Raw genomic sequence first — 27,544 nt, 5'->3', positions numbered from 1 at the left:
AACGAAGATGGTATTAAGCTTGATTCTTACACAGAATTTTATCTTTTAAAGCGGAGGTCAACATTTCTATAAATTAAAATTTTTGCAGAACGTAAGATCTGCTGTAGAATGATAATCAAATTCAGTTACATATTTACTTTAGTTGATAACTACTTGATGTACGTAAAAAATAACTTTAAAACATTTGTGGGGGTGATTTTCATATATTGTACATTTATGTAATATCCACACGCCGAGGAAAGAATATACGTATGTTTTTTTAACATTATTTGTGAATTGAATTACTGGTATATGTTCAGTCAGGCAAGGAAGCAATAATTCCTGAGACTCTGCGAAAGATCATAAAGTTAATAATAAGCAATTAAGTTTAGTATTTCAAGTAATTTAAAGTGTGATAAAGATGAAATTGAATTTGATTTTTAAACTGGATTTTGTCATACAACTCAACCTCAGTTCACTATAAGAAGACTTTGTAATAAAGTCGGAACGTTGTGGCCTTGATTTTAAAAAATAAGATCCAGTTTGAGAATCGATCCCAATGCCAACTTCATTATTATCATTATTATTGAGATTGTTTTCTTGATAGATTTTATTTAGATACCAAAACTGTATATTGTTCCTATACAAAATTAAACACGAGGCACGGCTGTTCTAAATGCTAAAATATTTAAGGCAAACAAAGAATCATTAATTCAACGCTCTGATACCAGCCGATTCTCGTGTTTAATTTATCAAGGTGACTTTTAAAAATGACATAAGTCCCTCTTTCCCCAACCTTTACATATCGGTCGAATCTAGGGTTTGGTTAAAACTGCGGTCAACGTGTCGCGATTTGAGTGCGCCGCATACATCCACAGCTGACAGAACCATTTGCAAACCTCTTTGAATTTCATTACTGGAATACTCTTACCACGCAGCAAGATAACAACATTACCTCATATTATGACATTATTATTATTATTATTATAGTTGTTGTTGTTGTTAGTTTTACTTATCATTTTTGTTCATATTGCAGAATTATTCAGAAGCACCACTCTTTTCAATCTATACACTTTTCTTACAGTTACCCTTAATCGTGCAATAAAACACTGGGAAGTAATAAATTAGAAAGAATCTTCAGTAAATTCAAATGCATAATACAATACTAGCTTTAAAATGTTATGATTTTATATACTTTATTTACAGATGGTTTGAAATATTCTGATGTGCATAATGGCAATGACAATAATACAAAGTGATAAAGCACTGTTATGAGGTAACTACAGCTTTAAAACAATTTCGACCATCATCTTTAAACATCGGTCATATAAGTGAAATATCGGCAGTTTTTTTTTTACACCAGAAGTTACAGGTGATAAAATTCGAGCTAGTCATCTTGAATTCTATAACAATGTTAAAGTTTACAATGTTAGGTCAAAGTTTAATCCTGGTAATTCATTTAAAATCACAATTAAATATACATTTGCCGATACAACCTCGTTGTTCAAAATTTCACAATTATTACGAAATATGAAATAAAATATGTACATGAAACTTGAATTTTCGTTTGTCATTATTTCATGTCAGATTGGCATTAAAGACAGGAAAGAAATATATCGTTTAGAAAATTGACATCGTATACTGTAAAGCACCGACACTGAGAATATTGGCAATAGTGGGATAAAGATATACAGTTGCATAACTTCATATAGGGTGTTGATCACCTACTTTATAAAATTACGTAAAAGCTCAAAAGACCTCTTCATTCAGCACATCCAGCTGTATTTCACTGCAGCTCTCGCTTCCACTTTCAAGTATTTCATCCACAATCAGGTTCTCCAGAGAACGTTGGTGTTTTTCTGACTTCCGGCGGATACTGCCTTTCATGGACAGTCTACTGGAGCTGACACTAGACCCAGCGGATTTACGTCTATTCACACTCATCTTCTTGGACAGTTTAGTCGAATCCAGTATGTTTGATAACTGGGAGAGGGTTTTCTTTAAGCTTCTCTTTTTAGTAAAGGGTGGCTCTTGGACGTAATCCTCCTCCTCTCTTTCGTCCACCTCCTCAGTCTCTTCATCCTCCCTTGTTTTCAACACTTCCGTCTTTTCTAACGTGCTGACATGGACTGGGCCGCTTCTTTCTTCCTTTGATATCGGCTCCACGAGGTTTTCAAGTTCTAAGAAGTCGCAGTTTTGACTCATCATGTCTTCCAATTCAAGCCGGATGCTGGTAAAACTGGGTCTCTTCTCGGGGAGTTTGTGCCAGCACTGCAGCATCAGAATATACCTGAATGTAAGAATGCAGTATTTAGAATGAGGTTGAACAGTAAATGGTTATGAATGAATAAATGCCAAAAATATGCAGATAAATTTTGACGCAATGGCGTACATATACAATTTTGCCCTTCAATTTTACATTACTTTGGGATCTCATCAGTATCTCACGAAAGCACTAAATGGTTAAAATGAGGTCTGTTGAGTTTTTACAGGAATTCAACAAGGATGTACCGGCCGCGTTAAAATCTCGTTAAGGTATAATTTCTTATTAGATAAGGATCGTTCAAAAAGCCCTGCGACCCTTAATAATTTAGTTACTTTAAAATTCCTTGCTGATAAAAGAAGGGTGTAGAATAGAAGTGGTACTTACAGTTCCGTGGAGCAGTTCTTGGGGTTCTTGAGTCTAGTGCCCTGATCCAGTTTGGTGGCTAGCTCTGTTACAGCAATATCTGGGTACGGGGTTGCACCTGCGGTAGAATGAAGTACATTTTATTAACCATACAGATGTCCGTATTTAAGTTTGATTTTCTTTGTTCATTTGCCATAACTATTTTTGAAAAAAAAATCATAACACTGAAATTCAAGATACAAGCAAAAAAATGAGATTATATAATTTAACTTTATGAAAAAACTTCTCAATCGACAATACTACCCGTCAGTAATAAAACTACTTTAGTTCTGTGCATAAGTAAACTTCTATAACACCGTATGCCTTGTATTTTTAGGTTTCTTAAACATTGATATGGTAACTGTAGGCAAGCATGGTCTAAAGGACCGCATTGGTCTCATTAATCTGTCTACGTTACTGTTCCTGCACTTAAATAATAGGTCCTGCACATAAAGATTTTCGCCGTTCCAAACTTATGAAGGCCTATTTATAAAGGCCTACTTTTCAAAACACTGTATTTTCCAATCAAATGAATGAAGTTTTGACTCAACTTAGTTAAAATCAAACCATATCAACTTACCAAATGTGACGATCTCCCAAAGGAGGATTCCAAATGACCACACATCGCTCTGTGCGGTGTGAGTGCGGTCCTTCAAACTCTCGGGGGACATCCACTTCCTTGCAGGGTCATTACTGTACTCGAGGTCATTGTTGGCATCCCTGAACAGTCCAAAGTTGCTGAGCTTGACCACTTTATCTACTCCCACCAGGACGTTACGGGCAGCCAGGTCACGGTGAACAAATCCTTTGCTGGACAGATATTCCTGGAATAAATTGTAGAGATTAGTGTCTGGACATGAAAACACAACCTGTTTTTGAACAGCAAATTATATGTATCTTAAAACTATGACTTCCTAAACATTTATATATATATATATCCTTATATAGTATAGTATAACACGAATGCCAGAAAATTTATACTGGAGTATCTGTAAGCCTTCCAAACTAGAAGCACATCATGTTCATTAAGATACACGGTATGATACATACCATAGCCAGAGCAATCTGATGTGCAAATGAGAGAAGCTGCTTGGCAGTGAGAGTGTCTTGTTCAATGCTGCCATCTTCATTCACCCTTGGGTATTCAATGACTTTGTGTTTAGGGTCTGCCATCGTAAGTTGACCTTCAAAACGGCAGAGTCTAGAATTAGAAAAAAATTAGTTGACATTAATTAGACAGTTTTTAAAGATGTAAAATTGTCTATTTCACCTTTGAATAATGGAAACAAAATAAACAAATAATATTATAACGACAATTGCACAAAATTTCATCACCATGAACAATGTAAATGACATTGGCCCAATAATATCAAATTAAGCAGTACAATTTTCCATTTTTTGAACACTATTAATTTCAAGTTTTATTTCATCATAACATCTTTCCTTTTCTAAAAACATCATCAAAAATTGTTTTTCAAAAGAGATATCGCTTTCACGATTTTATACCTTAGAAAGTGCTGTAGGTCTCTATGAGGCATATACTCCATTACCAAGGCCACTGGCTGTCTCACTGTACAGGAACCGATCATAGAGACGATGTTGGGATGGTTTCCTATCTTCTTCATCAAGCTGATCTTTGCAAGTAGGTCTGCTTTGTAGGAAGATGGGGCATTACCTACAATAACAAAAAAATATTTGTTTAGATTGGTATTTTAATGAATAATTGATAACGCTATCACTTTTTAATACCCCTTTTTATAAAGTGAATGCTGTATTTTTTAATACAAAAAAAACAATATTTCTGTTCTTTTTAGCACTAAAACATGCGACACCCTTTCAAAATATAATGCGTTTAGTTTCATAATAACAACAAAGTAATAATAAAGTAAAAAGAACATTTAATCTGGAATAACATCAGTGTGAAACAGCTTGTAAATATCTCAACTAGATAACGATTAATAAATAAAAGGCATCTAAATTAAGCTTGAATACTTACTTTTCACCATTTTGATGGCTACTTTCTTGCCGTCACACGACCCAACGAGCACCTTGCCAAATGCCCCGTGTCCCAACTGGTGACCAAAGGTCAGACATATGGGGTCAAGTTCCCACTTGTCCTGCACAGAAACCAGCTGGTCATCAGAATACAATCCTGGGCCTGAAATAAGAGAAAACAGCTGTTTAGACGTGCGTGTTCGTTGGTAAAATTGTGTGATATACTTAAAAATAGTAAAATGAATAGCAAAGAGTCAGAAGGCTGATATATTGATATTATTTATAGGAATTTGTGAAAGTCGACGCAAATAGTAAGCTACATCTGCTACAGCAAATATGAAAGCTACATCTGTAAATTAGTTGACACTTAGAAAGACAACCGTTATATACTGAAATACATAATACTTAAATGCATGTTAAGGGAGATACATAGCAAATCAGCGTGCGTAAACTCAGAGAATCAAAATATTGACACCAAACTTATTTCATTATTTATGATAATTATAAATGGTTCGCATATATTGACACCAATAATCATCATATGTAGTAATAATGAATGTTACAGATATATATAAGAAACACTGCCTACCGTTGTAACTGTTGTTCCTGCCCATAGCCCTGGCTCTTCTCTCGATGACCCTTGTACGTTTCCAGTGACATCTAATACAAATGATGACGTTGACGATGACCACTACAACACTGACCGCCACGCATATAACGACGATCACGTGACTGGGTTTGGTTTCCTCTGTTCTGACGTGGTCAGCTAAAATTGAAAAAATAAAATAAAATAAAATAAAATGAGCACCATGCAAGAAAAGCAATTAAGTCCGATTAAAAAATTTTAATATATTATCACACATAATTAAACGTGGAAACTTTTTTTTTTTTGGGGGGGGGGGGGGTTATCATGTCCATAATTCTAGATAAATTTTGTTAGTTGGACGTATTTAAGTTGTACTTATTGAAATGTCTTTTCACATGTACTGTAATTAAACGTTGAGTTTTTTCTTGTCCACAAATCTTGATAAATTTTATGTGTTGGACATATTTCACTTTTATTATGAATTTTTGATAAATTACATCACTGTATTCACTGCTACACTTACCATTATAATCTTTCTCATCCTCATCCTTAGACTGAAGACACACGGTGGAGGTAGAATCGGTATTTTCACACTCGGGAGTGTAAAAGGAAATCCTTGGGGAAAACGATCCGGTTGATCTGCGTTCAATTTGTAACCAGTATTTCGAGTTAAATGTCCATTCTGCTATCAGCCTGACCTCAGTGTGCTGGAGAAAAAAATGTATTGCTTAAAATGTGAATTATTGCTTTACAATAGGCATAGTTCGTCAAGGTTAATCAATCAATCAAAACATATTATATCCAAATATTGTGGGGCCAACTTTTATAGGCCTATACATTTCTACTCCTAGTTTCTATCACATCTTTTAAGATATGTTTTAGATCAGATAATTGAGTAAATAGATTTTTTCCAAGAGAACCTTAGTATCGAGAAGAAAAACTGACCATTTTATGGAAATTACACAGTACAACTTACCTCTTCCATGACATCAGTAACATGTGTGACATAGTAGTCAGACGTAGAAGCAGTGCAGCCATTGCAGCTCTCCAGGCCCCAGAAGATACTGTAGTCAGTGGGTTCTGCAGACGTCTGCTGCCAGTGGACAAAAACATAGATGGTGCTGCCGTTTCGCCCTGCTGTCACGGAGATGTTCATTGGATCAACAAGTGCTGCAGGGACACGTGGAGTGGCAGATGGTGCCGTCGTGGTACTTGGCTGGCCAGTTGTTGGTGCTGTGGTGCTTGGGTGACCAGTTGGCGCTGACGTGGTACTTGGGAGGTCGGTTTGCTTGGTTGTAGTACTTGGAGAGCTTGATGGTGCTGATGTGGTACTTGGAGGTCCGGTTGGTGCTGACGTGGTAGGTTGAGGGTCAGCGGAGGTAAATGCGGTACTTGAAGGAACATCCTGTACATTGGGTAGACTTGGAAGTGCTGCAGATATAATTTAAGTGTTTTTCACAAATTTCTATATAGAGACATCATTTGGTAGCATTGATGTTGAATTTAGCTTAACGTCAGTATTTAGATTAAGTGAAATACTGCTTAGTCCGTTAAATTTCATAAGATAAAATGACGTTTGGTATAATAAAGGCTAATAACAGTTTCCGTATTCAACTAGTTTGCAAGCCTAAGAAACTCCCATGAAAAAAGTTAAAGTCATTCACAATATGCATCATAATGAGTTTTAAAGTAATACTGTGATCTTTCCACTGGACAAGTACTTACCATTTAACTGGCTGATATCAAGTATCCTCGTTTCTGAAATAGCCACGATTCCATTTTCATTGACAACCAAGAGCTGGAACTGGAACTTGAAATATGGAAACAAATTCATCTCGTACTCTACCCACGTGTCTGCAGTCTGAAATAAAATATAGAAAAATGTATTATTAACAGTATTATTGCATGTATTCACCAAGTATCCTTTATGAAGCACCAAAATTACTAAAATAACAAGGTCAATAAACCAACATTTTGAAATATATAAGACGGTCAGTCACTTTTTGGAACATTTTCGTCAGTTTGTCTTTGTCCGGTTTAAACTATGTAAATTCTAAACGTGCAGCCTTCTCAGTAAATACTATACTAATATATAATCCTGTTTTTTTTTATGTTTTCCTTATTGAGGTGCATTCCCACTTACCTGAATATCTGTATACCAATCCTCAAAGTTGTGACCTGCATCTCGGCTATTTAGGATATAGATGACATGGCCAGAGGTTTGTCCCAAATTCGGTGGCATCCATTCCAAACGCAGAGTTCCTTTATTATAGGTGACTTGTACAGGTTTTACAAGCTCGTGGTGGGCAGTCACAGCTTTTGCTAAAATACAGAAGGAAGAAAAATCTTGAGTTTTAAAAGCGCCAGAAACTGCACAATATGGATTCTACGAGAAGTGTGAAGAATGTCGTACTTAATCAATTAAGGCGCATTATCAAGTGGAGAAAATTTGTTACTTTTATTACTCTTAACGACCACACTTAAAAGTTTACCCCCCCCCCCCCGCTAATGCTGACAAACATGATTAGAGGCAGTGAACAAAAAGAAGAATCATTCCAAAAAATAATTAATTTGAAATTGAGTAAAATTTACCTGTTGAGTGATTTTCCCAGAATGCACAGGAACTCTTACAGCCCGGAAACTGGAAATAAAAATCTTAAAATAAGTCCATAGACCTAATAAAACAATATACTGCATACCTGTGGTCTTTGGTTAATTAGGTTTTCACTTTACGTGTATGTATCGGAAAATTCCGAAAAAAATTATATTTCCATTTGGTATTCAATGAGGAATGGCATCGTTACTGCTAGCAGTAACATTTTTAAAGCGTCAAAATTTTCGGATTTCCAGTTACTAAAAACCACGTCGGTACTTACACATATATGGGGTGCATTGCACATGTAGTCCCAGGTGTGAGGTTCCCACTGCAGATATTCACATGTCTCCCAGCACTGAAATGAGAACAATTAAACACGGTGACTTTCTGTTCTAACTACAGTCAGGGGCGGATAGAGACCGTCTTCTGGGTCTTCCGGAAGAAGGTTAGATTTTAAATTTTACATTGACAGGTATCTATTTTTTCTGTTGAAAGACCATCCAAAATGGAGGTTGGTTCAAGTAAGATAATTTGGAATACTGACAGAAAATATTTCTGGATCCGCTGTCGACACTAGTACCCTGATAATCAAGATACCCGTGGTCAGACTATACACACTGTTTACACGACAGCCGCACCCTGGACGTCAGGGTAATTGTGACGACTAAAATGTACACAGCCTATGCTTCGATATTATCGCCGTTTAACTGATTCGAGGCACCTTGAAAGTCAGAGCTACTCTTTGGGGATCCCTACACTAAGCTTCCCTTAAGATGTATTTTTGGACGCAAAACTGTGTGAATTAAATCAGTGTAGAAAACTCCTTGAATTCATACTTACCATTTTACAGTTCCCATCTTTCATACATTCTTCATCGTTCACTTTCAACTTGAGAAACTAGAATGAAACCATATGTAGGATGAAAGCTTTAAAATGCTTGAAAGAATGTTTATTTCAAATAGAACCCGAACGCTTCTTAAATAACGATTCCATGTGTTTGGCGTATATAATAATAATAATAATAATAATAATAATAATAATAATAATATCACTTAAGAGCCGTTTAAGATGGTTCGACCACTATAGTTACAACGGGTGCTGGTCAAAATAGCCGCTTTTCGAAAGCGACAACCTTAAATTTATCAACCGACCTCTGTAATTTTTTACTGTTACGGGAGAAAGCTTATAAAGTAATTTAAACGCGCACTGGTGTGGGTAAGACCTATTTGACCCGATGACCCTTTCATCGCAAAGACATATTTAACTAATTCATTTACTCATTATTTTTAACTTACCCGCTTACCTAAATGCACCCCTACTTATCGAATTATACTAACGTATCTAATACTTAAAAAAAAAACTAATGATAAACTCACGTAACAGACGAAAATGTTATTTCTCTTCTTACCTCTAAACAACGAGTTCGACATCTTCCTAACTCCACGCCCTGCTCCATTTGACTGTTAACAGTGGCCCACGTCCAGACGAAAAAGAGAAAGAGGACGACATCCACCATCCTGACTACAGCCATCTTTTTGAATTAAAGGGTTAACTGACGATGTCTCATTTAAAGCCCAAAATGAAATAATTAACTCGACCACTGAGGTTCTTATGCTTAATTACAGTAATATGTCGTCTTCAACAAATACGTCTACTCGAGCTAATACAACGTTCCGCCTTATTCCAGTTCCAATTGAAATGGCAATGACATCCGTAAGTGGTGTTCCTCTTATATACTGGGGGGGGGGGGGGGGGTCAATGTTAATATTTTCCCAAACAATTAAACAACCAATGAGGCTTTTGCTCAGTACAGCTAATTAGCTCTCTGCTTATGATCCGTTTTATTACCTGTACAGTGGCCTCAGGTAATTCTTTTTAAGTTAATTTGTAAAACCCGCTCACCCTTTGATCACCCAAATCTACAGAGGTGAGGCAACAGGTATGTAACCAAAGTTAATTGAGCATGTCTGGCTGATCACAATAATGAACCACGGGTAATTAATCTCACGGCTATCAGATCACAGGTAGCTGATCACAGGTAATTAATCTCAGATAACTGACCACGGCTATCAGATCACAGGTAGCTGATCAAAGGTGACTAGATACCAATAGAATTGGCTTTTTTTTTTTTTTTTTGCGAATGAGGAAGCCATTCCTTAATCGACAGGTAATATTTTTCTAGGGACAGCGGCTCGTGCACTTGTAAAATACAGAGACATTTATGGACAGTTTTAAGTGCATCGAAACATTTTGCAGGGCATTAAAGATTCACATAAAGGAGATATAACAAGCAATAGTTTCACTCAACTCAAATAAAACCCACATGCCAAAATGACTTTATCTCTCGGTCAGCAATAAAAAGTCTAAATATATATACATTTATAAACATTGAACTTTAACATTTAACTGGGTGTTACGGTCTCTCTTCGCCTTGCATTGAGCCTGAGAACGCCGATCGGTGTCTACGGCACACAAGTAGCTTCCCGCTAAATTGAGCACCGGTCAGCGTCTGCGGTCATCAATACTACTCTCTGACCACTGGGTGCGCTGGTAGTCTGTTACAAAATTGTATTTAAAATTTATTTACTATTTCAGAGCGTACAAATATAAAAGGTCGGCATTTCACAGATCCCTTCTGTATACATAGAGAAAACATCACCGCTTCGACTATAAAATTTAGTTATTTTCAAGAAATTTCAGTTCAAACGAAGTTTTGTTGTCATTTCATCTGAAGAGGGTGAAGTATCGTCATCAAGGAACTACAAAACTAGTAAGCCTTCAATATAATTCCCTTTATTGACAATGCTTGCAAATACAAAATGATAATCCACTTCCACTGAGGAGACAGTTATTTGTGATCATATAACTTTTGAAACGTGTATAAGAATGCCTTAGCTGCAAGATATCAGAAACATATTACATCACGCACTGGCTCTTTTTGAAAATTATTGTAGTGTCCGTTTCCCTTCCAGACTAATTGAAAATCGAACCATGATCAGATCTGCAGATCCCTTCTTCAACATTACAAAAAATGAGGTTCGGCTTGGGAAAAAGGAAGGTATTTAATATTTTGTCATCAGATTACGATTGGTGAATTCCTACATCACAGAGATGACTTGTTTGTTTAAAATAACATAAAAGGGAACGGGAACAACTAAATCATCAGCTGCTTCTGTAACTTTTTACTGTTCACAACTCATAATGAGATCGTTTTTTTTTTCTTTCACTAAAAATGACAATTTCTCCTACAAAAAACTGACCATATTAGAAAACGTATAGTCGAAAGATCTTTAAAAAAATTTCATACTTTCTTACGCTAAATTTGACAGACTTTTATATTAAAAAAAAGTCAATCTTCCAAAGAAATTCTCTTTTTGGTTCAAAAATCCTAAGTCCTTTTAGAGGCACCCACCACTGACTGGTGCCGTTCTCTGAAGAAAATTCAGAGCAAATTTTATTACAGGAACATCTGAGTGAAGATAATAATATATATTATGGATACAGGATTTTTTATAATTATATGTATATACATATTTATAGTCTACAAACCTAATATATTGTGGCATTTTTATTGTGTAATATATTGTGGTATTTCTATTGTGATTAACAGAATAACATATTAACTAATCAGAAATAGCTTGATTTACAATAGTTAAACACGAGTACGCATAATACAGTACTTATCATTTTTCTTATAGTAATATCAACTTTAGTGAATAAATTTAACTTCAAATGATGACGATACTATCCCATCCTTTCATCCTGTTTATCCCTCTCTCTGATGGTTTCTTTCACCTTCACTTTTAAATTCTTATTTTACACAAGTGAAACAGGAGAACAGTCCAAAAAGTTTACCACGTGCTAATTAAGAGAGGGTGGGGATGGGATAGACATGCTCAGTGTATAAAACAACCAAAATAATTATCTCTCTCCAAAACACAGTGAAATTCAGTATCCAGTTCACTTCAATAATCACAAGGCACTTCCTCTAGCTCTCTCAAATCATTTCTTCTCCTCACAACGTCCTAATGAATTTTATTGTCCATAATTGTGATACTGATAAAAACTGAGTTTGTATCCAAGTCAAAATTGCCTGTTGAATTCCATAAAGTTTTGTCAGATAATATGCATGTAAACAGCACTGTGCTTGAAACGTAGACAGGCGATAGGGTTCCTGTAACAGCTGTTGTTAACAAGTGAATATTTATCATTCTGTGTTTAAATTGAATCTTTTTATCCCTCTTTTTCTTCTTTTGTATCTAGAGCACCTGCAAAAAGGATGAGGAAACAATTAAGAACAACTTCAAAATTTTTTTTAAAGAAATGACAACATAAAGATAAAAATATCATATTCTTGGACAATATTTCTTAAATATTGGATGCCATCATCAAAATATGTAAGGGACTACTCACAATGAATCTTGTCAGTCTAGCTGATATTGGGGCACATTAGGTTGACAAAATTCATTGTGAATGGTCCATTACACTGGTTGCTCATAATAATCAGACATTAACTTCTGACAAAATATTCATAAATAACAAAAACACTGGTTCAGGCTTATGATACTTTGATTTTTCTTTACGCTAAAATAAATATATTAAAAAAATATATAAATAACAACAAAAATAATAAATAAAAACTTTAGTCTAACATGGGCCCACCTTGCACTAGGTCCTTCAGTGTCGCCCCCTGCTGGTAGAAAGGCACATCATTCTCCTCACCAGGTGTCGCTCCAATACCAGCGACCTCTGGTGTCATAATCTCTGAGGGCACTGTGATGATGTCCTTCTCTGAGAGCTCGCTCTCTCTGGCAAGATCTAAACCCTGGAGGAAAATAAAATAAAGACAAAAAATTCAACAATGGAAACAGGCACCAACTACTAGTACTCACACACAGAGGGGAAAAAGATATTCCAGTTAAAGATAAACAAACTCTTAGGGCAATAATTCTGCACCCATAATGCACCTCACCTGATTGAACACATCCTTAAACTACTAGTACTCACACACTGAGGGGGAAAAGATATTCCAGTTAAAGATAAACAAACTCTTAGGGCAATAATTTTGCACCCATAATGCACCTCACCTGATTGAACACGTCCTTAAACTCCTTCACAGCCTGGGCAGAGCTGAACTGAATTCTGAAATTCTTCCTCACAGCTTCATCTGTGGCAAAGTCATGGGCATCCCAGGTGCAGGTCTTTAGTTTTTCATTACTGAAATAAAAAAATTTTATATCATACAGCAAAAATATTTAAAAAGTCCCATATTTCGAAACACAGGCACAAAAATCTGAATCATCTTAACATAGCACTGAAACAACATTTCCTTCATGAATATACTGTAAACATGAACTACAAAAAAATTGTCAAGTAATGAAAGTGAAACCAGAAAATGAAAGTGAAACCACTCACCATTCTATGCTCATCTCCTGCAGAATAAGGTGGCTGCATAACATCTGGTCATCATCAGAGCACATGTAGATGCGAGAGCCGTTCACGTCGTCATCATATATCACTTTGAAGTTGCCCATGCCAACAGTCTAATATTAAACACCACATTTAACACAATTTCTGTGCAAGAATTTACTTTCAAATAAATGAGGTACTATCTACCTAGCTTCCATTTTAATGCTACAAAGTGGCATTTAGTTTGAAAATGTGACAGAATCAATTTGCAACCACTAAACTATCTACAAATCTAGTCATGTTGGAGATGTAACTCAAGGTTCGTTCCATTACATTTATATTGATAAATAGTTACATTTAATTTAATTTCTTCAGAGATATCGTTTACAAATTCCAAACTGCTCTACTGAAAGGGAGAAAATTCCCTACCTTCCACTTATCTCCCTCCTTGTAAGAAAGAGTTCCTCTCTTCTCAAAGAGAACCTGTTCATCATCTTCATCATCATCTTCTTCTTCCTCTTCTTCATTCTTCTCATCAACATCTGCAGAAAAATATTCTTTAATTTCTTCAGAAATCATCACATAAAGAGTGTTATGGATGGCAGGAAATATTGAAGTAACATGTTGTTTACTCAAACAATATTAAAATCAATTACTTAAATTTCTTCTCTCAGACAATAACCTTAATAGCTACATAACTGACAATAATCAACAATATTAAAATAAAATTACTAAATGTTTTTCACAATATCTGGTTTTACAATGCATGGTTAGAAAATTCCAAACTTTGCAAAGAAAAAGGGAGTGGTATTTTTTCATGTAGGCTTCCTCACTTTACAGTTTGGCTTTTTGTTTTGGTTCATTTATTATCTTAAATATCCCTTTTTTAAGAAAAAAAACAAAAAACATTTCTACTTACTCTAGAAATTTTTAACTTACTCAGCATATATGCAAAATAAACAACTTTAGGATACCAAACATGGATTTTTATTTCAACTGTAGTTATCTTTTTAGTAGTTATCTTTTTTTAAATTCTCAATTGCCTGCATAACAAAAGCAAACTAATAAGATCACATCTATACTACATAATCATATAAGTTGTCTTGCTAACCTTCAATACACCATTTTGCAGAACACCTTAACACCTTACCTTCTCCCAGCTCTCTAGAATACTCAGGATTCCCCCTATCCCCTGTGATTGAGGCATGACCAGGTGTGATAGCCTCCTCCACATCAAGCTCTCGAGAGTAAAGCGCATTCCCATCTCCTCCCCCAGTGCCAGTGGTTGACGACGGTTCCACTACTTCCTCCACTGGAACCCTGGGATAGGTGTCACCTCCACCAGTTTGCCAAGCCGTTGCAGGTGAGATGACACCCTCGGCTGCCGCTGCGTTAAGCTCCATAGTGTATTTTGTGTTACCAAGGCCCCCTCCAGTGACAGAACCTTGGGTTGAAGAGATGATGTCTTCCTGGATCGCAGGTGCAGAGTCGCTGTCCACATCTTCCTCGGTGGCGAAGTCCAGTTTGGCTGTTATCACCTCGTCAACGACTCCAGAAGTGTGGGAGTACATGGGACTACCCCTGCCCCCTAAAAATACCCCTCCTCTGTCTCCAACACCTGTTAATACCCCTCTTGTGGGTATGATATTACTTTCCAGTTCAGTGATATCTAGTTCTTGGCTGTAAAGTGTGTTACCTGCACCACCTGTGGTTGAGGCTGTCTTGGGCTCTATCAAATCAGTGTCGCCCCCTCCTGTCCCCCACCCAGATGAGGGTTTAATCACTTCTTCTTGTGCATATGTATTTAGCTCTTGGCTGTAAAGTGTGTTACCTGCACCGCCTGTGGTTGAGGCTGTCTTGGGCTCAATCAAGTCAGTTTCGCCCCCTCCTGTCCCCCACCCAGAAGACGGTTTGATCACTTCTTCTTGTGCGGATACATTGAGCTCTTTTGTATATCGCCAATTCCCTAAGTCACCCCCAGTCATGCTGGCCTTTTCTGGCTCTAAATTCTCTTCTACCTCCCTGGGGCCACATTCTGAGGCATTTTGGGGTTTTATCACCCCCTCTTCTTCCTCTGTATCCAACTCGCGCGTGTAAAGCCAGTTTCCACGATCTCCGCCACATTCCCTTGCCACCCGAGGTGCTATACTTCCCTCTTTAGCTTCTGTGTCTAGTTCTCTTGTATAGTAAGGGTTTCCCTTGTCTCCCAGGGGAGTTGCTGTGGTGGCAACTATTGGGGACTCTGGGACAGGCGTGTCTTGTTTCCCAGTGGAGCTCTCCTGTGTTGGAGCTACAAAGGAATTACACACTTTAAAAAATGCCTATTGTTATATATACATTTTCCCCCTACCTACCGTGACATATTTTAAGTATATCTTTCCCCCACAATAATTGCATCCAAGTATACTACAAGAGTACAAAAGCCAATGCTTCTCATTCTTTTTTCAACCAACCAAGGCCTAGAGAAAAAACAAAATTAGGTTTGCAGTTTCAAGCAAAAGTAGATCCAAGCACTGTAATGCTACAATAAAATAATAAAATCTAATTTTCCATGCTAAAAAAAAAAAAAAAAAAAAAAGGAAAAAAGACAGCTTCATGCACAATACCTACTTTCCAGTACCATGGTCAACTGTTGCCCTTGTTAAATCTAACTAAACCCTTTTTAAATGTGTTGGGCAGTGCTTTTTCGCCTTGTTGAATTGGACACCTCATTAATTATGTCCCCTAACAAGACCCGTGTCCATTCTGACATGGTTTCCTTAATGTGCTTTTGACCTACATTTATCACAACCATAAAAAGACACTTTAAAAAACAAACAAATAAAATAAAATAAATAAAATAAAATTCATTACTGAAATTCTAAAATTGGTTTGGAACAGAAATTATTCCTAGGAAGTCAAGTAAGGAAAATATCCTGATCTTTTTCTGAAAAATGAAATAGTGATGTCTGTTTCTACAAAGTCCATGGGTGTTAGTGTAAACTTATTTGACTGGTCATTAATATCATTACATAACAGGAAACATCTAAAGCTGTGTCCATCTTTTTGAATCTTTTACAGACCTGTATTTCTTTGAAGCTGCACAGATGGACAAGAAAACAAACGTACATACATGCCCACATACACATCCCAGCACTTAAAATGTGCTTATTTTTTTTTGATACTTTTAAAACATACTTTTAATTAACTTTTTTTTTTCAAACATTTAACTTTTACTTAGTATATTACTGATATTCTTAAATCAAATTTCTCATTCTTAACTTTTGCAAACATTTAAATTTCAGTCAAAAATGCTTATATATTTATTTTAAAACATACTTCTTATTTTTAATTTTTCAAATTTTTAATTTTCACTCAAATATAAGATATCCAGAGTATGTTGCTTGAAGCTTAAAACAGAAGCACTGATTTTTTTTTTTAATGAATAAAACTAAAAGCTGTCATTCTCTGTTACCATAGAATTTTTTGTATGATGATATTATACTATGCTTGCCTTTCCCACTGATTCACTTTGTGACTAAAGCTAAAAAATAAAATAAAGAGAGAGTGAGTATTTTGTTTTATGATATTTCAGACTCCATGTCTCACACTAATGGCTATCACAGTGCCTCACAAGTATAAAATTTTCCTTTTATTCTTTAAAAAGTTAACATTTGCCTTTTCTGGTGAACAACCATGAAGTTTAATGGCTTTGCTACATAATGAAAAGTGGGCACTTTTCTTTTACGGCACATAATTATCTGTAAATCACACAAAAGGGATGCATATAGGAAATGGGAATGTGTTGAACTTTACGATTCTATTTTTTATTATTATTTCATGGGAAGGGAAAATAAATATGAAAAATATTGAATTTTTGTTTCTCTCCATTGGAATATTTTTTTGTTCAGGTTTTAATGTTTTTTTCACAAGAAAAAAAGAAGAAAAAAAAAACCAGAAAAACTAACCATTCAGATAAAACCACATATCACTTTTTAAGAGTATGCCCAAATATATAAGCAATAAAAGAACTAAGAAGGCTCATACAATATTTGAACACAGACACAGCCCGTACACATGCAAAAACACATACAGGCATGCAACCACGTGCACACAATCTCATGTTATGTCTCTCACACACATTCAAACCCACTTGGGAAGATGTCTCCTGCCTAGCCATGGAGGGTCACACATTAAATTTAACACCAGGGATCCATTCCTATTTTCCAAATGTCAAAACTGACCTTGAAATTCAAATGGATCCCCTGCCAGTGCTTCCTAACTAACATTTTACCTGACAATCTGTACTAAGTTGTCATTTTCATAACAACACTACATAAATTTTGAACTAGGGCACAAGATCACAATCTATAGTACATAGGGATATTGTAACGTGGAGGCTTTAAACCTGGCCAAACATTCTGACTAGAATATATTATTCATATATCCTAAACACTACATACCTGACCATATTATATAATAGATCCTTAATTATACATACCTGACCTACATTTTAGCTACAATGTTCTTATAATTCATGTTAACTGACCTACATTACATTGCTGCACCAAATGTATTATTATAGGACACCACCCTTATATTGTATCTTTACACTTCATGCTATATCATATTAAATCAGGTAATAAAAGACCTAGTAAACAGAGGTATAAGCTTAAGTATAAGGACTTTTTGCCTAGTGTAACTAAGATTTTGACAACCTGGACGTCAAACAAAAATTAAAATATAAAAATGGGAATTGATAACAAAGTAAATAGATTATAAAGAGACTAGATTTGTTTCCAACTTAGTGTGAGAAATGATCTTTTAACCCTGCCTCAAAGGCTTTGATTATAACTGACTTGGTGACATACAGACTTTTTATATACCATGATCACTACAAATTCAACTGACAATGAAATACCTCATCTTATTGACATGAGCTAGCTCTCATCGCTACACAACAATGAAAAACCTACTTCACCACAATAATGGGATTATAACATGTTTCTACATAATAAACACTTCTTTTTCTGATACCTCACCTAGGTAATACCAGAAGGCATTAAACGAGTCCCTCAGCAGCCCCAAGAAGTGCATCGTTGTATGGATCACCGTCACCATGTTGTTCCCCTTCCTTCTTATTACTAAACAGGCAGTATTATATCATCTAGTGGAGTACGACCATTCCAGAAAATCCATTATCCTTTATCAGGGAAACATTGATTTAAAATAACATCTACAAATATCCCAGTGGGCGTGTCCTATGTGTGCATTACACGTCCTTGTGATCACTTCCTTGCAGGTGCTTTCCCTTTTTCTTACATCAATATTATCCCATCAAAATAAAGGGCATGTGTGTCTCCCTGTGGAACATAAAGGAGGCTCCAGTTACCTCCAAAAAAAAATTGCCCTAGCTTGAAGTTTGTCAACTGTGATATTTACACCTGTGTTATAGTGTATCACTCCACAGACGCCTCCAGGTCAACTTTTCCTTCTTGTGTTATTACCACACCTTGACATAGCTGTGTATCCAGGCAGCAGTTGACAAGACCATATCATTAAACCATACTGCAGTCACTGTAACATCATCCTGTTTAAAGTGAATGAACATGCATGCTCCTTGCCCTCATATATGTAGAATCACAGACAGTTTGTTCTACATAAAAACGTCAGCTTAATGTCCCATTATATGGCAATGTCATACTTAAACCTGTGCAACCAAGCAGTGGAAAAATTGGTCACTGACTGTCAACAGATGCCTACAGTACTATTACCTGTCAGCAGGACCTCTAAATCCTCACTGAAATCATGTCACAGGAAGTATGCTCTATATAAACTCGATCACCCCCGAGAGCTTGCCACATTGTCTCTTCACACTTGCCTGTACACAATTTGTGTCCAAATGTAGTGTCACAGTGCAATAAATCAACAAATAGACACACATATCTGTGCACAGTGAGCCATTATTTCTTCCCTGAACTTCTATTCAGCCGTAAGCAATACCCTCAATGTATAAAATCATCCCCAAGTCCTCCGCGCCCAGTGTAGGCTGTTATTTAACTGCTACGCCTACATCTGTGTGTCCATACAGTGGAAAACCCATTAGATAAACATCTATCCTTCTCTGCTGCTGCATATGTATGTTACAACATTGTGGTGGCCCATGCTATGAGAGCCCCTGTCCTGTTAAAACAGATAAATATTTTGTGGGGAGATGTCTTTTTTCCTCTTATTAAAATAAGGCTCACACCGACCCATGCTTCACATAGGTGTACGTAGCAATAAATTTAAAGTTAATACCTCACTTTAAATAATTTATATACAAGCCTATAAATAAATCTTGGTCAACTTTAGTTGACCCTCTTTTTTTCCACCTAAAACAACTAAACTGGACTGTGATAATAGCCTGACGCTATAAACCACAACTTGATTGGTTTGAATCAGATAACAAGAAGCGAAACATATTGATTTAGACCAGAGGCCTGTTTAACAAAGAACCTTCCGACCAAAAGATAGTTCAAACTCTGTAATCTGAATTCTAGTTTACTTTGACTGGCTGACTGCACTCAGTGAGAGTCCCTGCAGAGCTGGATCCATCTATGTAGACCAGTGGTGCCTATGGGAATTGAGCCCAAGATAAATATGAAGTTGTCCAATTAAATATAATAGTGTGCCTGTTTTCTAGCAAGAAAGAAAAGAAATTACAGCTTCTGTTTTAGACTAATAGTCATACTAATAGTCATTTATTCTAAATTGAAGTCTAGAAGTCTAAAGTACTTTGCTGAAGCTGACCCCTGAAGGTCCAAAGACATGGTATTCAAGGGGTTCGAACAAACCTCTATTTTGACTGGGAAAAGGTCCACTCTAAATTAAAATTTGATCTATGTTCTATGCCATTTAAAACAAACATGTAGGACGCGTGACAACATTGTTATCTTTTCCTTTTGAAAGTGCTGGCTATACTTAGTAGGCCTACCTTGTTAATTATCAGAATGGAAAAAATGGGATAAGAGGCTGAGGAATCCCCTTTCTTCAAGCTACGGAGGGGTCAGGCTATCCTACTTATATCCACACTTCCACTTCTGATAGCAAATACATACATTGCAAGTCACAGGTATTCAACAAATGTCCTTTTCATGTTGAGTGATATGCTTTAGTTACACTGTCTGAACTGGTACAATTTGAGTGACTGACAAGTTGGTGGTCTGGCTATCACCAAAAGTAAAAATGTCAACTTAATGGATCACCTGCACTAGACACAGCCAATCCATAAACTTCCACCCAAAATTTAGAAAGCAAATTTGTGAAAGCGAGAAATAAAACCTGTAGTGTAATATATAGATTCGGACATTTCAGTGCAACAGACCATATCACTAAAGTATACCACTCGATGCAGAGGGGGTCTTACGTCCACAATACTACAACTGATAACAAATGCGCACAAAGCAAACTACCATGATTATTAACAAGATCAGTCTCCAAGCAATTTATGAACTCACTTACCCACATACTGGTAAAGATATCCCAATATGTTTCCCATTGTCTGACAGTATTAAATCATATCAATAATTTACATTAAAGATATAACTTAAATCCACACGTCACCATCAAACAATAGAAGATGGCTGTTTCAAATCTTAGGATACTATGTCAGATATAGCAGAACGAAGTCAGGAAGTGTCTGCAAATATGCTGCAATCCACTGTCGTTACTATGATTTTGACTAGAGAGACATGTAACTGAAAAAAAATGTGCTTCAGTAAACTTCCCTGGCAAACATCTTGGTCAGCATCCAAGGCCTAGCAACCTTGTCACGAATAAATTATAACTGTCCTCAGCAGCAAAGGTTAAAATCACCTGTGCAACAACTAAAAAACAAACAGTGTCTAGACGTCCATTAATCTTGTGACTCAATCACCAATGTTTGCCTTCAACCTGCATACAGCTTTCCAAGTGATAAGGTCCCTTTAGATGAGAAGCAACCCTGTTCTAATTAAAATGCCTTCCAAATCTATCAGAAATAGGCTTCTTTTCTATGGGACTCTCTGTTTGACCCAAAAACACCACTTTGCAGTGCTTTTTGTGACAGAAAAAAAAATCCTACTCTTCAAGCACAAGGAGGGTGGACCTGTAAGCGGAGCATGCATGTAAGATTTATCATAATGATTTCATTTCATACAATTTATGGCTGAAAACGACCTGTTAATAACACTGTACATGCAGGTAGCTTCACGTCACGCAAAGGGTCAAATATGACTGGCTTGTTATCAAGTATATCTACCTGTGCAAGAAGGAAGAAATTATGAAGAAACTTTAATTTAGATATTTTAGATTTTAAAAATTGTGTTTGTCGTTTGCCAGTCATATTTCACAGCAAATTAAGATTTACAGGAAGCTAAAATTTGCTGTTATTTGTAATAGCAGTCATTTAGATTTATTTAGGAATTGTGACAGGCACAAGGTCGTAATGCTACTGCTAGCATTGACATCCTAACCCTGCTAACAGGAAAATTATGCCTTTTCCCTTACTCCTACTCTTAAACTAAGGATATATAATATAGTCACGATACAGAATCATTGCTTTATTCCACTCTCGACTTAAAATTTCCCAAATGCAAAAAATTCCTTGAAAAGTTATTATTATATCTAAAATATATCATACAGTCTTAAAATACATACTTTTTTAAATATAAAACAAGGTTTGAGTACATCTGATGGACTTATCCACATATGACAACACAGTACTAATACTAAGTTTTAGCAGGGGTTTACCTGACTATGACAAATTTGGCAGGTATTTGGCAATGGGCAAATGCCATGATAAATGTCAACCTCATTGTTAACCTTGTCACGTCTCTGTTGCTGTAGGAAATGCAGGAAATTATTCCACCCACTTATGAATCAAACAAGGTTTTGGACTCTATATATTTTAACTGACCCATGCATTTTACAAATGTGCCCTTATTTGTTATAACTAGTGCCCAAGTTCTTTGCAGTCAAAAATGCATGGAGGGGCATGAAGAAATGGCAGGAGACCCATTTTTCTGCTGCAAAACTGCCACAAACTATCCCAAATGTACAGCATACTTGGATAATTCTTTAAATGGGCTTTTCCAACACATAATGGAACATTTTTTTTTTTTTTTTTTTTTTTTTTATTCGTCAATACTGCATTTGGAAAAACTGCAAGCTTGTACCCCAAGTTTCATAGTATTGAAAGTAACTCTTCCTGACCAGCAAACAGTTGGTCATAGACCTGAGTTTTCATTTAATATTTAATGAAATGCAGGGTGCTAGCTAGTGGCTGAAAACTTTATTAGCTCTGATGAATACATTTTCCATATCACAACAGCTATCAATTTTTAATTAAATAATCACTGTTCAAGCAAAATATTTCCTGGTATTCTTTTAACTCATTCTGTTGGATCTCATATAATCTAGCTTACTGTTATAATCATAGTAAGAACTAATCACAGTGCATTAACTGAGCCATGGCAAGTGCAGCATGCATTATGATCACCACTCTCAAATCTCCAATTAATATATTAGGGTAAACAAGCCACCTCTCATTTGAGAATTTGCTGATTATATCCTTTCTACCGACAAGCCTGATTTATCTTTTTACGGTCTAGAACAATCACTGTATCTTAATTGCGATAGTGTCAGAAAAAATTGAACTCAAGAAATATAACAAATATCAGCCAAAAAAGCTTTATTTCAAACCTTGCATTTGGTAATATTATTCCTTATCAAAACAATTTTCATGTCAGCCATTTAGTACAGCACTTACTGTGGACATATGTATTCTATTTTCAAAACCTTCCACCATTACAATTCATGCTGTGACTCTAAGCTAGAAATGCCATGCTGATTAAAACTTCTAATGATTCAAATCATTGAATGTTTTAAATCACAAAATATTCCATGGACAAAAAATAGTAAACCGTGCAGAATACTCATGTTAGAAACTAACTAGTTCATCTGAATTTATAAACCCCAATTTTGTAATTTTGATTCCATTTTCACATCTCTGTGCCTTCCAAGGACAAAATGTGGACACAGAAGTAATAGAAATCAATTAAAATAGCAAATAATCAAATTGCCAAACTGTAAAGTTAATGCAAGAGACCAAGCTAAAGCCAAGAATATCAAAGAGCATGCAGGTTGGTTTGGAGATTTCTAATCATGCAGCAGATGATTAAAAAGAAAAGAAATTATATATCAGAGTTAATATAGTTTTCTTAAGTTACCTCTGGGTTCACTCAGCAGCCTCTGACATTCTTCAAACTTCGCCTTGAACTGTTTGGCTATTTCTTGAGTCTAAATTGAAAGAAGTTAATACTAATAGTAATAATAATAATACTTATTATCATTATTTAATTTCAATTGTAACCAATAAGGTTGAGCTTTCACTTATGAGAGAAATACAATAAAATGATCCAAAACATTTTCAGAAACCAGTTTACTAAAACACATTGGATTATCTTTAGCTACCTTCCATCCTTCTACAATTTTCAGGTTTATGGTGCACTGTAAGACATAAAACAGAAAAATTTACTCCAAATATTAGTTCATATCATGCCTCCAGATGAGCTCTGATTGGGAGAACACTACTTGAATTTTAAATTCAGTGTCACACTGTAATGCATGGCATGAGGAATGGGGGAATCTTACCTTGAATTTCACAGCAAACTGCTCATGTTTGGCTTCATTCCCAGCGAAATCCACAGCCAGCCAGCACCAGGCTGTCTCTGAGGACATCATGGGCTTCAGCTCCATTTCCTGAGTTATGTAATGATTGCATGCTAATTTGAGCACCTGCTCTCTACGCAGCAGGGCTCTCACCTTGCCTGGATGTGAGAGAAAAAGAAAGATCTCTCTAAATTGGACTAAAAATGTTATGCAAGGTTTTTATATCAACCTTTGACTTCTCTGAGTAGCTGCACATCTCATACATCTAATCATCTATTAATGAAGAGGCACTTGTTTTTCATTAGTTCAGCACAATAAACTGAATCCTAACCCACCTGTTTCCCTGTGCCAGAGTAGCTTCATCTCCCCCACTCCTCTCTCCTTCCACTGGTTACTGTCAAACCTGTACAGCTTGGCACGGTGAGAGAACACCACCTCCTCATCCTCCTCCCCTGATAATATAACACAATTCATCTGGTTATTATATTCACAAAGCGTAATACTTAGTATTGTATTCAGTTTTTGCCTCTTAGGAAAATTAGTTGCTGGACCGAAAGTTCAGCCATCTTGAGAAGTAGCTGGCTCGAAAGTCTGCCGGGTGGGATAACTTCTCAGCCCGTTCTGAAAGTTGTCAGCCCTGGGCAGACGGTCCAGCCTTAATTTCTAACACTGATTGTATTTGTTTGGTCTGTGGAAGCTAACTCATTTGTATTGGATTTAGATGTATTGTATTGCTGCTCTAACATATATTTTTGATTGTACTTTCTCTGTCTTTGCATATTAAGACTTGTATTTTAAACATGAAATTTAGATGATTTCTACTATTTCTAATGTTGTCTTATCCACCCAAAGGTGTGTGTGTGTGTATGTGTGTGTGTGTGTGAGAGAGAGAGAGAGAGAGAGAGAGAGAGTGAGAGAGGAGAAGTGTTCTTCCGTCAAAAAGAGGAGGGAATTCAGTAAGTGATACCTACCAGTCTTGACATCCACCAGGTCAGGCAGTTCTACCACAGGTTCAAAGTGGACATCTGGCGCCTTTTCCACATCATCATCATCGCCCTCTCCGTCATTGTCTGCTTTTTTAGTCTGGAACAATGGCGTTGCTGTGCCACCCCAGGTGAATGATTTGGACGACTCTGAAGCATTCAGTGACAACAATGTAAACAACCACTCAAAATGTAAATACAGTCTCAAATAAGATAAACCAGTAAATGAAAACTTATTATAATAAGAGAAAACACTGAGCCTTACAAAAATGTCAAACGGTGCTTAGTAGTATATCTATACTTCACTTATTATAATTTCCTTTTCTTTCTATTGCATAAATAAATAAATAAAATAAATAAATAAAATAAATTAATAAAAAATTAAAATAAAAAAATCCACTACCTGTGGTTTTCCCAAACGCTCCACCGGTCTTTCCTGCCTGGGCCGCTAAAGCAGCAAAATCAAACCCACCAGAGGCCGACTGGCCAAAGATACCCATACCCGCACCTTCACTGGTGGAATCTGAGGAGAAAATGTCGGAGTTTGAAAAAAATATGATAAAATGAACAAAAACAGAGATAAAAACTATATTTTCTGAGAAGTATACCTATCATAACTCCTAAGAGTTAAGCAAGGTTTAAAGTTAGACAATGTGCTTATCAATTTCATCAACTCTATAATACTAATGAAAAAGAAAAAGACTTCTGTTTTCAAATTTTGCTATTGATGTTATGCTTCAAAATACCAAAGCACTTACCTGCTGCTGCTACCACAGCCTTCTCTTTCCCTGACTGAGGCAGCGAGCCTTCACCTGCAAAACAATCACAACATATATCAATATGAAGAGGCCAGAGTGGGATAAAAAAAAGAAAACCAACCCCTCCTCCATAGGTCTTCTTTTTTATTATTATTATTATCATTATTACCATTTTTTATCACTTTATACAAAGGCCAGCAACTCTCTAAGCCCTTTTTTCGCTCAGAAAAAGAAGGATGGCTAAAAAGTCGCAAAGTCATGGAAAGATTTGTGTTTCTACTTGCCTTGTGCTTTTGCAGGACTTTTGGGGATCAGTTTCTTCTTTTCTTCCCAATCCTCACAGCCTATACAACCAGGACACGGAGGTTTCTTCTCATAGTTGTAGAAACAGTCAGGTAACAAGAAGCGCCTGGCCATTTCAATCTTCTCCTTACTGGGTAATTCCTCGCCAAGAAATTCTACCTCTTCATCTGAGAAACAGACATTATAATGATATCAATTTCTTCCGATTTTATGTAATGAGGAACTAATATGTGAAGTAATCACAGCTTCCAGGCCAAATGCTAGCAAAAACAGTCACTATTTCTGTATTGGGCCAGTGGATTTTAGGATGATGCTGCCCAAAAGGGACAGAATGCCAAGAAGTTTTTTTGGCACAGAGTAAATATACGTCACCTTTTCTTGCACTTTGATGGTTTTTGGCAGACTGTTCTTAAACATGTCCTTTTCTATCAGAGAACTTCACCATCGAAGTTAATAAAAGAATTCCTTACCTTCTTCCTCTCTCGTTTTCCCTCCAAATGGACTATGGCTACTCAGGCCAGCCAGTGGACTCTTTCCCGTTGCCTGTGACACACCTCCACCAAACACAGACCCACTTCCCGTTCCCTGTGGTGATCCAAACTTGGCACCCAGTGAGAAGCCTGGACTGGTTGCCAGGTCGGGCGTTTTGAAAACAAAACTACTACTCTGCTGTGATTTGGACGGGGATCGATTAGGAGTGCCTGTTCCTGATTTATTTCCATCAGAGAACTCTGGCAAGGCTGGAATGTCTTTCTTGTCCCTAGCATCTTCAAAGACCTGCTTGAATTCATCAGCGATCTCTTTAGATCTGAACTTTATGGCCAACTTCTCATGTTTCCCTGAATCTTCAGAGAAATCCATTGCGTGCCATATCCAGGCTTTCCCATGTGCGCTGGGCATGGGTTTAAGGTCCAATTCAGGTGTGATGTAGTGATTGCAGCACAATTTGAGCACCTGCAAATACCATACAGAGTTAACAAATTATTGAATTAATTATAATATGGATCTTTTCATCAAAAGGAGAAATTGGTATAAACAACTGTGATGAAATCAAAATGTTAAAAAAGAGTTAACATGACATTATTTTTTTTACAGATCTCAACTACTAAATATTAACAATTAAATGTAAACATTGGAAAAAATGATGATTAAATGCTGACTAAAAAGAAACAGATAAACAAACAAACAAACAAACAAACAAATAAATAAATATATAAATATATACCTGCTCTCGTCTCATGAGGAGTCTAACAGCCTTGGATTCTTTGTGCCTCAAAACCTTCATGTCTCCCAAACCTCTCTCCTTCCACTCGTTGTCAGTGAACCTAGAGAACAGCAATATGGAAAAGGGATGTTTATTATGATGCTCTTAAGTTTGCACATTCTTTTCATGGTATAAATGTAATCATTCTTTTATAAGCATTATATGTAAAAACAACAGAAAAATCATACATTAAAAAAAACTTTTGATCAAAAAGTATTGCATTTAATTTACCAATAAAAAAAGATAATTATGTCTAGTCAATTGGTCAATCAAAACTTGCACACAAAAACAGACCTTTAATTACAAACAGATGTAAAAACAAAAAACTTATA

At 36.2% G+C, this 27,544-nt stretch overlaps 2 protein-coding genes across 3 annotated transcripts in view; both read right to left on the bottom strand.

Annotated features, from left to right (window-relative positions):
- Window positions 1-1,149: 1,149 nt before the first annotated feature.
- Window positions 1,150-9,512, bottom strand: LOC106170839 (uncharacterized). Its single transcript, XM_013550835.2, has 15 exons — window positions 9,233-9,512; window positions 8,665-8,721; window positions 8,105-8,179; window positions 7,821-7,869; window positions 7,372-7,550; window positions 6,954-7,089; window positions 6,205-6,659; window positions 5,752-5,935; window positions 5,232-5,408; window positions 4,644-4,805; window positions 4,154-4,322; window positions 3,698-3,848; window positions 3,228-3,471; window positions 2,630-2,726; window positions 1,150-2,269 (listed from the first exon to the last, which is right to left on the bottom strand). Exons 1-15 carry the CDS (start codon window positions 9,353-9,355, stop codon window positions 1,729-1,731), a joined length of 2,799 nt encoding a protein of 932 aa, XP_013406289.2. The 5' UTR covers window positions 9,356-9,512; the 3' UTR covers window positions 1,150-1,728.
- Window positions 9,513-10,595: 1,083 nt separating this feature from the next.
- LOC106170853 (E3 SUMO-protein ligase RanBP2) overlaps window positions 10,596-27,544 on the bottom strand; it is a 36,816-nt gene continuing 19,867 nt past the window's right edge. Inside the window, exons 27-41 of one of the 2 annotated variants that reach the window (XM_086996462.1) lie at window positions 27,174-27,273; window positions 26,419-26,902; window positions 25,930-26,115; window positions 25,646-25,699; window positions 25,291-25,410; window positions 24,876-25,037; window positions 24,240-24,356; window positions 23,887-24,062; window positions 23,463-23,532; window positions 14,384-15,523; window positions 13,663-13,775; window positions 13,240-13,367; window positions 12,912-13,041; window positions 12,487-12,649; window positions 10,596-12,092 (exon numbers count right to left, since the gene is read on the bottom strand). In XM_086996462.1, coding sequence (XP_086852588.1) covers window positions 12,058-12,092; window positions 12,487-12,649; window positions 12,912-13,041; window positions 13,240-13,367; window positions 13,663-13,775; window positions 14,384-15,523; window positions 23,463-23,532; window positions 23,887-24,062; window positions 24,240-24,356; window positions 24,876-25,037; window positions 25,291-25,410; window positions 25,646-25,699; window positions 25,930-26,115; window positions 26,419-26,902; window positions 27,174-27,273 — 3,178 coding nt within the window. In that variant the 3' untranslated portion in view covers window positions 10,596-12,057. The remainder of the gene's footprint in view (window positions 12,093-12,486; window positions 12,650-12,911; window positions 13,042-13,239; window positions 13,368-13,662; window positions 13,776-14,383; window positions 15,524-23,462; window positions 23,533-23,886; window positions 24,063-24,239; window positions 24,357-24,875; window positions 25,038-25,290; window positions 25,411-25,645; window positions 25,700-25,929; window positions 26,116-26,418; window positions 26,903-27,173; window positions 27,274-27,544) is intronic. The other variant, XM_086996463.1, reaches the window with a different exon arrangement.

Source organism: Lingula anatina, chromosome 10 (genome assembly GCF_051362555.1).
Source record: "Lingula anatina isolate TDL-2025a chromosome 10, LinAna3.0, whole genome shotgun sequence".
In the NCBI taxonomy this organism is placed as follows: Eukaryota; Metazoa; Brachiopoda; class Lingulata; order Lingulida; family Lingulidae; genus Lingula; species Lingula anatina.
This window is presented reverse-complemented; position numbering and strand designations above follow the sequence as displayed.